The sequence below is a fragment of the Lonchura striata genome, chromosome Z (assembly GCF_046129695.1).
Source record: "Lonchura striata isolate bLonStr1 chromosome Z, bLonStr1.mat, whole genome shotgun sequence".
Classification (NCBI taxonomy): Eukaryota; Metazoa; Chordata; class Aves; order Passeriformes; family Estrildidae; genus Lonchura; species Lonchura striata.
In genome coordinates, this window is record NC_134642.1 from 27,524,727 (window position 1) to 27,538,863 (window position 14,137).

The 14,137-nt window shown below is 40.3% G+C and overlaps 1 protein-coding gene across 12 annotated transcripts in view; it reads right to left on the minus strand.

Moving 5' to 3' along the window:
- Positions 1 to 14,137, minus strand: part of MAST4 (microtubule associated serine/threonine kinase family member 4) — a 279,183-nt gene that overhangs the window by 99,858 nt on the left and 165,188 nt on the right. For 2 of the 12 annotated variants that reach the window (XM_077790303.1, XM_077790302.1), the window contains exon 1: positions 3,504 to 3,770. The exons of 9 other annotated variants lie outside the window; for them this stretch is intronic. In XM_077790303.1, the coding sequence (XP_077646429.1) occupies positions 3,504 to 3,595 (92 nt within the window). In that variant the 5' untranslated portion in view covers positions 3,596 to 3,770. Of the gene's footprint in view, positions 1 to 3,503; positions 3,771 to 13,036; positions 13,112 to 14,137 lie in introns of those variants that run through there. One more of the 12 variants, XM_077790304.1, reaches the window with a different exon arrangement.

The following is a 14,137-nucleotide window of genomic DNA, read 5'->3' on the forward strand; positions in this document are numbered from 1 at the left end:
CATCACAATTTTAACATCATTGTAACGATTTGAATTGTCGAACTAGAGACATCCAAAACACCTGCTTTTCCAGGCAGCATGCTGTCCCAAAACATAACTACAATGAAGTTTGACTACTCAGTTCTCTCTGTTTCCAATAAAAGTTATAATTTTCCACTGTTTTTCAAGTTTCAGAAAGGTTATGAACTATCAGAACATATATCTGATGACTGATGAATATTTTAAACTGATGTCATGAAAGACTCACTACCACTTCAGTGACTGTAAACAAATAAAATGAAGTTTCAAAACAAATCATCTATGAGTCTACTTTGGTTCAGAGGCAACTAGGTAAGCATTCATGAATTTCATGCCTTTTGGGAAAAAAACCCACTCTGACTCAAAGGAAGAACGACTGCACTAACATTGTTCCAGTGCAACTACCATAAAAGAAGCAAGAGAAAAGGACACATACAAAAAGGATCACTGACTTGTTTGCTCTGTGAAAGATATGCAGAGAAAATCAGACACAATGAGTCCAAGTACCAGAGAGAACCAAATATGTATCATAAAACAAAGCAGAAAAGTTGTGATTTTTCCATGTGAAAAGTGTATCTGTACACACTTACCCATCTGTAAACCTAGGCAGCAATTTCTGTAAGTAGATGTCTACACTTAAGAGACCCTCTCTCGCTCACTCTAGTTCTCTATAAGATGGTACACATATTTCTTCACTGTAAAAGCACATGGCATAATCCACAGCACTTACAGTCTCACGAATTTGAATAAAAAATGCTGCCAATTTAAAATTGAAGATAATTTTTCTACCCTCCAGTCCAGAAAACTCACTCCACTTGAAAGTCAGGCTGTGATACTCCTTATTCAGGTATCACTTCCCAAAGAGCTGCTGCAACTGAAATTCATCTAAGCCAACTGTTGGAAAACTCCTGAAGAAAGCTATTTCTTCACTCCTTACCTCTTAGAACTTCAGAGAGATATATAATTACATCAAGTAAATCTGTACGAAGACATAAAATTCATAGTACTAATAGACAATTCTCATTATCTCAGGTGCTAAGAAAGTAGAGAAGTGCCCACAGAAACAACAGGGTCTAGCATGCCACAAAAATCTGACAGCACAGGCAAAAATAACTGAAGAGGCAAAAGGAACATAACTGAAAGTCAAAAATGCCCAACTGAATGATAAAATTTTTGGTCTTAAATTTGCAAGGAGTCCCAAAGCCAATTGCAGATACAACCAGAAAGAAACATTTCTTCAGAAATTTTGCTCGAAGCACCTAGGCCTGCACCAAGCTAGACAAGTTTCATCGGCAGTGTAACTATTAAGAAAAAATCTCCCTTGAATCAGTAGACCCAAAACTTTCACTTAAAGCCAGCAGGAGATTCAGCTGACAGGCACTAAACTCCCCTCAAATCTCACTTCTTAACTTACTCTTCAGGCATCTGAAATGTCTGGGAAACTACACAACATGTGAGTGGTTACCAGCAGCTCTCTTAGAAAGAAAGGGAAGGCACCTCGTGGCAAGTTAAGCTAAGTAAGCAGCTATATATCCAGTTTTTACATGCAGTTTCAGCTATTACAGCCAGTTTTTACAGCCAGCTGCGGGCTGGCTGAGCCTGTGAAGATAATGCAGGTGAGACATAGCACAGAACACATAAACCTGGCTAGTACCTTAATTAATCCCTTTCTACAGCAGAGTTAGGACAATCTGTGCTGTCCATGCTGGGTTTTATGCTTCTGACAGTTTTATTGTTCCTTAAGTTTTATATCTTACATTAGTAAATGAATTATAAGTGTAGAGGGGCAGAGGGCAGGTCCATCTTCAAGAAGAGAGCTGAAGAAGTATATGGACAGCCTTCCCCAGGAGACAGTAACAGCAGATTTTGATTCCCTACCACCCAGAAGATAGAACCAACCTGACAAAGGAGGGTCATCTGGGCCCATTAAGAGTAAGTAGCCTTAAAATTCTACTGCTGGCTTTTTAACTTCACAGTGCTGTGACACACTAATATGGCTAAAGAGGGCATTAAGTATTTAACATCTCTAATACATGAAACATAACCACATATATGGCATGCACTATTCACTGACATACCATATATGTGATATGCTGACACAATATTCACTGGCACTTTAGAAAGTCTTTCAAATATTTCAACAAACCAAGGACATCACTGAGTATGTTTGAAAAGCAGGAAGGCCTCCAAAGATAAAAAACAAACCAAAACTACATATTTATTTCATGCTTCTTGTGAGATCTAGGAGGTTTCTCTCCTCCTCAACCTGCCATATAGACATACATTTATAGAAGGTATTTGTAGGTCTTCACACAGTTACAAACCAAATTTCAGTAAGAACAGTGAAGAAAATTTGAAAAAAAAAAAAACCTCAACATGTCTCAGCAGAAAAATCTCTAAGTCCTGTTTCAACTCCCAGTTAATGCTGTGCAAGCGTGAAAAATTATTTACAAGACAGGGATAATAATGATAAAATAACTCAGTATTTTCAGCTACCCCAAGTAGGAGACACAAAGAATAGATATTTACTGCAAGAATAGTTTTTCATTCATGTCAAACAGGCCACTTGTTTTTCCTATTTTAAACTTTCTGCCATTAAACAGACAGCCTTCTCTCTTTTGAAAACAAAACCAAAAAAAACAGACCATAAGTACTTAAAGTTTAGTAAAAGCTAATTTTCCTATGCTTGCTTTGTGCCACATTTGTAGCCAGCAAAAGAAACATTTTACACACATTCTCCAAAGATAATACATAAGCTCCAGGTAGTTGCACAGTCAGAAGCTTGTCATAATTTAACACCACACCTGGTACGTCTCAAAATGGCATATAGGGTACTAGTATACAAATGTTACAAACTTCCATACATTTTTTTCTTATCCTTGTGATAAGGACATATATTTAACTGAAAGAGCCAGCATGGCACAAAAAATGACCATGACGTGAAAACCTGCCAGTCTTTTGCCCACTGATGGCATAACCCTTTAACTTCTATTCAGCATTTACTATTTCCAAGCCTTTCTTTCCCCTCCTGACAGTAATTAAAATGCTAAGAAAACAAAAAAAGCCGTTCGTGTAATAAAGGTCAAGCTTGCCTGTTTTAAAAAAGGTACTTATGCATACCTGTCCCTTTAAGAACATCAAACAAAATAGGCTATCTTGAGTTGCCCATATTATCTGTTTCCAATAAAAGGTCGAATACTTGAGAGCAAGCTGGAAATGTCTTTAAGGAGGAAAAAAAGAGAAAGGTAGACGGGCCGGACAAAACAAAAGCTCTTATAAACGGAGGCAGAGTACTATGCAGCGTCTGTTAAGAAAAAGCACCACCGAGGGCCCGGCGAGGAGAGGCTCTCGGCTGCCGCAGCCCCCGAGCAGCAGCAGCGGGAGGCCGCGGTCCCGCCGCTCCCCGGGGCGCTCCCGCCGGGCCGGGCCGGGCCGGGCCGGGCCGGGCAGCGCCGCTCCCGCGCACCTGGGGCGGCCTGCCTCACCTCTGCGTCCGGCGGAGCCGGCTGCCGCGCCGCAGGTGGGGCAGCGTGAAGTTGGAAAGCAGCGTCCAAAAACTGGGATCCGACATATCCATTTCTCTGCGTTCGAAAGCTTAATAACCCGGTGCCATAGTACGACGAGGAAGAGGCGGAAGGGACAGGAGCCCCGGGAAAGAGAGCGAGAAGGCAGCCAGCCTCCGAGGGGGCGGAAGGAGAGCAGAGATAGCAGCAACCCGAACCCACAGAAACTTTTCCGTGCGGCTGCTCCGCGGGTGCCGCCCCGCCCCGCCCCGGCCATTGGCGGCCGCACGGCCCGCCCAGCCCCGCACGGCCCGCCCAGCCCCGCCCGGCCCCGCACGGCCCCGCCCAGCCCCGCCCGGCCCCGCACGGCCCCGCCCGGCCCCGCACGGCCCCGCCCAGCCCCGCACGGCCCGCCCAGCCCCGCACGGCCCGCCCAGCCCCGCCCAGCCCCGCACGGCCCCGCACGGCCCGCACAGCCCCGCCCAGCTCCGCCCAGCCCCGTACGGCCCCGCCCAGCCCCGCACGGCCCCGCACGGCCCGCCCAGCCCCGCACGGCCCCGCACGGCCCGCCCGGCCCCGCACGGCCCGCCCAGCCCCGCACGGCCCCGCACGGCCCGCCCGGCCCCGCACGGCCCCGCACGGCCCCGCCCGGCCCCGCACGGCCCCGCACGGCCCGCCCGGCCCCGCACGGCCCCGCACGGCCCGCCCGGCCCCGCACGGCCCCGCACGGCCCGCCCGGCCCCGCACGGCCCCGCACGGCCGCCGCCCGCCGGCCGCGCTTGCTCGGGCTGCGAACTGTCAGCTAAGGCCAGCGACACTCGGTGCCGTGCAGTGTACGGGCGCCACGGCCGGGCCTTCTGCCTCTCCCGGGACAACTGATGGCACAGGTACGTAATTGCCGCTTGTCACACCGGCTACCCGCCGCTCCAGACATCAGGCGCTTGCCACGGAAAGCTGGGACACCCGCCTCCCTCCACTGCCAGTTACTTCTTTTGGGAAAGCTACACTGAAGCACAGGCTGGCAAGAGAAAGGTATAGAAAGGCTCTGAGTACCCGTCCCACTCGTAACAATGACCTAATCCGTCAGGTGCTTTGACTCATTTCTTCCCCTCCTTCCTTCCAACTTTTTTCCTTTGCTTCCCTCTCTGCCACTCACCAGCTGCCTCCCATCTCAGCTCTTTTGCTTTCTTGACGCCCACCACCCAACAGTCCACCTTCACTCCTCATTTTAAGCCTCTGCTAACTGCTGTCCTCAGTCTTTTCACACCTAACTCCAGCACCATTCTCCAGCCCTCTCCTCTCTCCCTCTGCAGCTCTGTCTAGACCAGCATTTTTCCTCACATCTCTGCAGTACGCAAATAAAAGTGTTTCTAAAATTACTGCTCTACTACCTTGTCATTCCGAATGTCTTAACTCCAAATGTTGAAAACAATGATAGTCAGGTAATAGAAAAAGATACTGTGGATTCAAAAACTAGGGGCTTTCTTTTAATGCAGTTAAAAATTTCCACTTGACTTTCTGTTTGAAAGTCACAGAGCAGAGCTGACAGGGCTCACATGACACTTGGGATGAGACAGTTCTCATTAGACAGCTCTCACTCTACTTAGCACCAAAGGCTTTAGTAAAAATCTCCAGCAAACACCATTTACTGTCATGACACAGAAAACATCAGGGTAACATTGATCAAACACAAATGAGTATTAAACACTTATTTAAAGGCATATTAATTTTAGAAGAGATCATTTCCATGTAAGAAGGGAAAACAGCCTCATCTAAGTCCCAGGACAGATTTTCTTGTACATGAAAGGCTGAAATAGTTGAAATAGAAGCTGGTACTTGGGCTGATGTCCATTTCTGCTCTACAGGAGAGCACTCCTAGCATGACTGCTCTTTTTATACCTCTCCATTAGCACTGCGTATTCACATCTACTGCAGCCAGTAAAAGGAAAACTCTTCATCCATTTATTTTCACTTTAAGGCATGCCTGAGCATACTGAGCATGAAGTTTTAAAGGTTCACATGAGGGCAAGAAGAGCTGGCAACACTCTTTCCTTAAAACTTCCTAAGAAGGAAATTCTCAAATCTCTACATAAATACCAAGAAACACCTCATTCTCCATGAAGTTCATAACTTTATCTTCTCTGCTACATACAAGTTTTTTGCGTGTTTGGAAAAAGAACTATACATAATCATGAAACCAGAGAATTATACATAACTGATGCTGTGAACAGCAATGGCTAAAGATTAAAAAGTCTTCCACCTATCACACAGAAGTTTCAGTGTCCTCACTGCCCTTCAGGTTCTCCCCTTGCCTCTAAGAGGCAGTTAAGAGTAACAAAAGCAGTTCAGTTTCCATAATTCAGTCAAGAACATTATTTGTGTGGTGATTGTGGAACATGGAGTTGAAACTTTATTTCACATTAAGGCCAAAAATTACTAATCTTTTCTGTTCCAAGCCCAGGACTGAAAATGAACTCACTATTTCTTTGTGAAAATCTACCACTTCATCAAAATGATGTGAAGTCTCCAATTCTGAAACATACCCTAAAAGCCTTTAGAAATTAAGCAAGACAGCCTATCATAATGTTGGCAAAGACCCACTATAAAAAAATAAGATTGGTGCTTGCAAGTAGAGAAATTCTGATGGAAAAAATGTTTAACCCTTCCGTGTACAGCCAGACATGATTATACCGAAAGCCTTACACAGATTTCACTATCTGAAAAGCTGGATTTTGTAAAAGCAGAAAGAAGAAAAAAAAAGAAGAAAAAAAGAAGAAAGGATAAATTCTAGGCAACTCTTTCTGTCCACATATATTAAGCAACAGAGGGTATCATAATGTCATGGTTTTAGTTGCCCAACTTAGTGCTCTCACTGAGACTCTACAAGCCACAGACACTCACTTCCCTCTCCCCCCCCACCCCCCATGCCCCTGCAGCAGGATGGAGACAAGAATTAGAGATACAAAGCATAAAGATCACAGGTTTAGATAAGAACAATTTAGAATTTACAAGATTAAAAACTAACAGTGACAGCGCCAATAATAAAAGAATGTACAGGGAAAGAACTATGCACATCTGAGTTCTCACACCCCTGAGAACACCTGATTACTCCCTCCACCAACCCAAGAGACCCTTTCCCCCCATCCCCAGAAAGCTGCATGAGGTGGACCTTCACGTCCTAGCCATGCCCCCTTCTGGCTACTGCAAAATTTAACACTGGCCAGAACCAGGAAACATATCAATCAATGTTTCACTGTTCACTTCAAACACTGACAGTCAAATCCCTTGCAACTCAGTCTCTAGATCTTCTGAAGACTATTCACAAGCTATAGCTTCCCAAATTCCATGACCTGTAGATCAAAACACAACTTCACCAAGGTTTTCTGTGCACCATTACATGCACACATAGTCCTGCTATTCAGTCATATTGTTTGTAGCATGGGCTTGAAAGCAAAGAGACTTTAGTAATTTTTTTTTCTGAAGTACTTGCTGGACATATGCATATTAAGGCACTACAGAGACTTTGACAAAGGTATGAAAATGAAGGGAGGAGCATCCTCCCATAACAACCTTTGACAAATTATATGCTTCATAAAGCAAAGCAGATGCATTATCCTTTAAGAGCCCAACATGTAAATGGTGGTGAAGATTTCTGCAGTGCCTGTCAATAAATGACATAGCTTACAAAGTGGTGCCTGCAGTTTGTGACTTTCCCTGACACAGAAATGCCTGATTTCAAAGCAAACACCTTAAGGGAGAGTGAGGTTTTGCAAGCTTATTAGTATTACACAGGACACCTAAGAGGACATTTTCTCTCCCAATTTAGTAAGTGGAATCAGCTCAAGAAGGACATTCCAGGACCAGTCCAAATACAAGGGATACAGACAGAATGAAGGTCAGGCAGAGAGGCAGGGGCAGCAGGACCACTTCTTTTTCAGCAGCAGTCCCTAAAACTGAAGCCTCTTTCACTATCAATACTGATAATGCTACTTATCTTTTACAAACACAGGATCAACAGAAGTATTTTGTCATGTTCTGTAATCCACTGCAATTTACTTACCTCTGTCATGTAGAACTGGATTAATAAATATGATAATGTCTTAAAAGTATGAAAACCTCAAATTACGAGGAACTATGTCATATTGATAAATATATAATTGACAATTAGCTGTAATTTTCCTGCAACAAAATGTTAGCATGTTCAGCAACTTTCCCTCAGTATCCAACTAAAGTAAAAAAAAAAGTAACAAAGTTAAGAACCCGCAAACATGTTCTTAACAGCATTTATTGTTTAAGTTATCCTCTATACAGCCACTTGCAAAACAACAAGCAGCTCACAACTTCATGTCTTAGGAGATGCTTCACTGCAGAACTTGGGTGATGACTTATTTATCATGAAGAGTTACATAAGCTAGCATGTAACAAAACAAGCAATAAGGATCATTAAGTTTTCCCTTTTATATTCACTTCAAGTCAAAAAACATCATACCACTCAAGTCAGAAAAGGTGCTTAATCAATCCCTGCTTTGAAGAAGATTACATTTCCAAAAGCATCTTTAGCAAAGTCTCATTCAATATATGAGGAAAAAAAAATCAAAACGTCAACGTTTACTTCAGTAATTAACAGCAGTAAAAATTCTTCCCCAGTAACTTTTTAATCGTATAACTCTGATTACTCTGTTTAAGTACTACCATAAAATACTACTTGGGAAGTTGAAAGTGCATGTTTAAAACCACAGTGCCATACCAATACAAAATCAATGTTTTGCACATAATATTCCAATGCAAAAGTTATCTAATCTACCATCTTCATGCTGATGGATAATTACACTAATAAACACTGGAATTTTTCACAACATGAAAAATCTCAAGAAGTCACTGTTCAAAGGCATTACCAAATGCTCAAGTCTCAACAATTTTATTGGACAATGTACACTGAAAGAAGGTCACTAGCAACAATACAGACAATAAAGAGTTCCTTAGTAACACTAAGACTAGTAAAATCTTAAAAGCATAGGCCTCATACTGAAAAAGATTAGCAAATTTGTGAACCAGGAAAAAAAACAGGTCACCTTGGGGCACCTTCTCTGTTTTCACAGGCTATGAAGATTATGAAATCACATCTTTTAGCAACAAAGGAATGTTTCTCACTTCATCAACATCTTAGAAGAACAATATATTATAACTAAGCTAACACATCCTTTGAGATGAGTTTGTTTTGGTTTAGTTGAGTCTCTTTAGTGAGATAATTATTATCCAATGACTACCAAAGGAACTGGTGAAGCTGCTCATTCAATTATTGCTATTTCAAAGTGTCTTGAAATAGCTGGAAGTTATTACAATGGCTGAACAAAGCTGTCATGCCATAATGCTCCTTGAAAAGGACAAACAGGGTATCAGCTGCTACCACTACTGAGTTCAGGTATGGTAGTTTATTTAGTATGACATGAGACAGTTTGCCCAAAAAGTATTTCAAGTGAGATTTCAAGTCTGATCAATAACCATCTCAGCTGACTATGTATCAAGACATTTGTAAAATATTCCACCTATCTCCTAACAATATTGTAATAAGTTCAATACCACAACAGAAAAAAAAAAAATATGCATAAGGGAAACATTGAAATTCACCTATACATTTGAAAAAGTAACTGCACTTTAAACATTTATAGTAGATCATAAAGGGATATGTTTTTCATCTAACACAAGTAAAACTGGTATCAATGATCTGGAAAAAAATATGATGCCCTTTCTAGAAAACAAGATATAAGAGGTAAGTAACCAGAGGAACAGGTTAATTTATAATTGGACAAAGCAGCCTTATTTGCATTACAGCCTTGCTAGCCATCAAGTCATACCAAAGGACAAAACCACCCCTCGATCATAATATACATACATATTGCAGAATTTGGAAGGCAGGTATTAGGCAAAAAATGTAGTTGATATCATAGATAAATAGCTAAATAAGATTTTTTAATGTGATGTATAGATAAAAGAATAAATGTCCCTCAATTCTACAAGCAGCAAAATCTCTCATGTAAGCAAGGAGATAACTGAGCACTGAGGAGCTCAAAATGCAGCTACTTGTGGCATTTCCCAAAGGCTGCAAAAAAGATACAAGGAGTTCAAGAAAAAAAACTATAATCTGAAATGTAGTGTACAGCTTGAAAAAAAATTATTTATTTCACTTGGTCAAGTGTATCAGAGAACCTTCATCATTCAGCTTGCATTTCCACAGAAGGAAGATTTCAATGAGGAATCAGAAGGTAAGAATGGCAAATTCTATCATGTCCTCCCCTCACATACAGAATTAAGGGTTCAATCTGTGAGGCAGGCAAAAAAACAGCTTTAAATTATTTTCTCTTGTCCATTGTAATCCACAGGGATTTTCCATCAGTGTAAATCTGTATGTTGTATGCCTTTCTAACTAAAAAAATAATCACACTTCAAACAGGCACTAGAGGATGGATAAATAAGCCCTAAGCGATAGACGAAGTCTATAGCCTATTTTATAAAGGTTGTCCCACAAAAAGATCTCACTGGTATATTAAGTGCTTAAGATGCACTAATTAATTATTATCACGACACTTAATTACCATAATTGAACTCTTGCTCCCCCTAGTGGCTGATGTTGATGTTTGTCACCGTATAGTGACTGCACAGGATTTTCACTGGGATGTTCAGTGTAAAAATAAGTTAAAGAAATCATGGCGCAAAAGAATATTTTGTGGGTGTACAATATATGTCTGACAAGCTTCCAAGTTTTCTTAGCTGTGTTTATAAATACACATAAACACTACTACTCTAACCAGTTTCAAAGCAATGTGCAAAATATTAAAAAAAAATCTCCCACTGATCTAGTTTATTATAGCTCATCTAACATAAACACATTTAGGAAAAGCAACGGCTCCAGCATCTCCCTCCATTTCTGAAAGGTTCTAAAATTATGCACAATATATTTGGAAGTTAAATATACTGTCTATCCATCTGCATCGGGCATCAGAATTCACATCAGGCAACAGTATTTTTAATCTAGGATTTTGCTGCCTGTAGTAGAATGAGCCAACCATGCTAACAGCTATACTGCCTATTTACTGTAGCCTAGAGATTAGCTTCTCCTTCTGAGTTTATTTAGCAAACCAGCTAATGAGAAAGTGTAGAAGAACCATCTCCCATTTTCATCACTGAATTTTCATTCATCTTAGCAAGCAGAACAGTGTTACTACATTTCAGAAGTGCTGCTTTACGTGATAAGCAAGTCAGAAAACATCTAAAAAAAGTTGCAGTTTTCCAGATACCAAACTTTGACTTCATTACCACAAATGCCAGGGGGTGGGGAGAGGTGTACTGTATTAAAAAGTATTAGTATTATTCTATTCCACTTTGATCATTCTTCAAGTACCTTTTTGCCAGCACTTAACAGCATCCCAAGAGGATCACAGCATCTTTTCTACTTATTAATTAACCATTTTTGTGGGTGCAGTACCACTGTGTGATATGAAGGCACCATGTTATCCAACAGATACGTGAAGAGTCATAATGAAGTTTTCTATAGTTCTGAGCACTCGTGTGACACACCACTTAAGATTTACTTCATTACATTGGTTTAGACCTTAGAGGTTTAGATCACTCTACAAACTCTACCCACTTAAGATGTTCTCCTGATATCACAGACATCCACCTCTATTTTACCAAGCATCTTTTTAAGTCATGGCAAATAGCATTCCTAAGGGTCAAGGTGCAATTCCTAAGTACTTCTTAAGAAAATGTGGATACAATCATTCCTCTAGAACAGTTGCATACTTAGCTATTGCCATCGATTCCAGACCACAGCTGCAGTCAACTAAGATGTATTTTTTGAGGAAAAAAAATGTATTAATTCAAATTGTAGAAAATCCATTTTTTTTAACAGGGAAGCTTTTTTAGGTTTTTCCACTGGAAAGTTAAATTTTTTTTTCCAACACTTTTAAATTACATCATCTGTATTTATACATAATATGTATAAATCAGACTTAGAGCACACAATCTTTCTTTACCTTTGAAAGATGAAACTATTAATAAACAACTTATCTTTATTACAGGAAACAAACTACATAAAATAGAGTTTGAAACACACACATTTCAAAAAAAAAAAAAAAAACAAAAAAGATACTGTTTTGCCCTTGTAGGTTTATCTGGTTTTGTTTAATTTTTACACATTTCTAATTGTGGAAAACAGAGTCCAAACCCCACAATCTTCAACAAAGCAACTAAGTGGAGCATTTTATCCTGCCACCACAGCTTTTTGGTTTGAAGAATCCCAAACAACATATTCCTCTGACAGCAATGCTACCCCTTATACACAGCCTACTCTTCCCTGGGACACCCCAGTGCCACACACACAAATCTGAGTAGCAGACTTCAGTGATTCTCTATTTTTAGTCAAATAAACTAGGGAAAGAAATAAAACTCAAGTTTTGTCTGATAGCTTTTAATCCTGATAGGTATGGGAAAGATGTCATCATGAGTTGTAACTTTCCTCATTCTTAAAACACCTTTTTGTTTACAGGGGAGGTTTAATGAAGGTCAGCACAGCGAAGTTCTCAAGTCTGTCAATCAAATCTAAACAAATCTTCTCCTATGATACTGAATTTATTCAGTATAAATGCTGACTACAGTGAGATGGAAAACTTCATCTGCTGTAATATTTACATACTGAATTTGCTAAATGAAACACCCAAGCAGCAGGTCTCTGTCAGAGCAAGGACATTGCAGGCTCCTCCCCAGAACTGGCAAGTACTCTGTTTACTTCCTCTATTTTAAACACACAATTTTCTTTAATATTATGATTTAAATGACAGTGAATAAAAACCAGGTGCCAAGAATACAGAGCTTTGCAATACATATATACCCAAGCATTTCCTGATTCTTCCCTGCACTCATCTGGCTTCATGCTTCAGTTAATCCATGTGATGGATCTGTTGTCAGTAGAACGATGTGAGATGAAGCACCCATGCAGTGCAAGCTGGCAAATTGGAACTCAGGTACACAGGAAGTTGAAAGGGAAAACATTATATTTAGAAGAATATTACATGGACTGTCCATTAACGCTACCTTTGGTATTTCAATGACCTGAGCACATAGCACTGCAAGTTTATAATATCCTTAAATCACTTTACTGGTCACCCTTAATGCTCTCTTCCTCAAAAGGATAAATAATAAACAATCATAGGTGTACTTCAGCACACATCTCTGTTTTAAATCTGAATTTCTGAACAACCATAATTACACTCAGCACATACTCTTAAGTCTATGGGGTTTACTAAACAGTTAACTATCGCACATGCAGATGATATAGCTGCCAAACAGATGACTGGAAGCAGTAGAATTAACTACATAGAAAAAAGGGAACTTTACAGAAACAAAATCAGAAGCAAGCATCTAGAATTGCAAGAGGAGTAAAGATTATTTTAGTTAGTCATATTTATGAAAACATGACAGAAAATTCTCAAAATTAAGGACAAAATACTAAAAATTACCTCATGGCTAAGGTGCCTCAGGGTCTAAGACCTGGTGTCATCTAGTTATTTAATCTGTTTGTGCTTCAGTTCTCCACCTGTAAAGCAAAGATATTTCTACTTCTTGGGAATGCAATGAAGATAGTTCCAGAAACACCTGCATCAAATGTCCAGATACTAAAAAAAAATAAAAAAAAAAAATAAAAAAAAAAAAATAGAAAAGACAGAAGTAGGCAGTAATAGGGAGATCTTCTTTGGGCTGACCACTCTGCAGATTCAGAGGTACTGAAGTGGTACAATTCCTGCCTCCCTATAAACAAAGACCATATATGCATAAGTTGAAAGGGATTCAGATGAGTCAAGAAACAGTCTTAAATCTCTCTGACATGCACATCAGGAAGAGTCAGGGAGAACACCATGGTGAGTCACAGAATTTCACCCTCCACTTCCTAAGACAGGCAATCTACATTTTGGTTTATTTTTGTTGGACTAAGAGTGCACATCAGCTCTCTCTAAACAGGAAGCTACAGTCAGCACCTGATTTGTCACCAAGACTGTCAAACTATGTAAACCAAGAAGCTGAGGATCAGTACAACCTGCATTAGCTGTTTTAGGCCTCCAGCATTCTGAAAAAATCTATCATAGTACAAACAATGTGATAAACCATTCAGCTGTCAAATAACAGTTCAAACGACTAAGTATCCTAATTTCTCTGATACCAGACAACCTTATTATTCCATTATAAATAATGGAATGTATGTTTATGGAAATATTAATATCCTGATACAAAAGAGACTTATATAAGTACTTACCACTGCAAATATACACTCTTCCTATACCAGCAATAAAAAAGCCCAAACCTATCTCAAAACCCCTTCATCATCCAATCAGCCTCTCCTTTGACCATCTCCATCACATCTGGACATGGCTTACCATGAACTTTAATGAGCCTAAACTATGAAAATGTATATAGTTTGTCTCTTTTAAGTCATTATACTCACTTATCTCAGTATTTTGCTCTTTTTTTTTGGTAGTGGTCTTGTATCTTTTTAAAATTATACAACAATTCAATTTTGCAAAATTTAGTAATAACCTCGCTTAATGTTGACAAAGGATTATCTC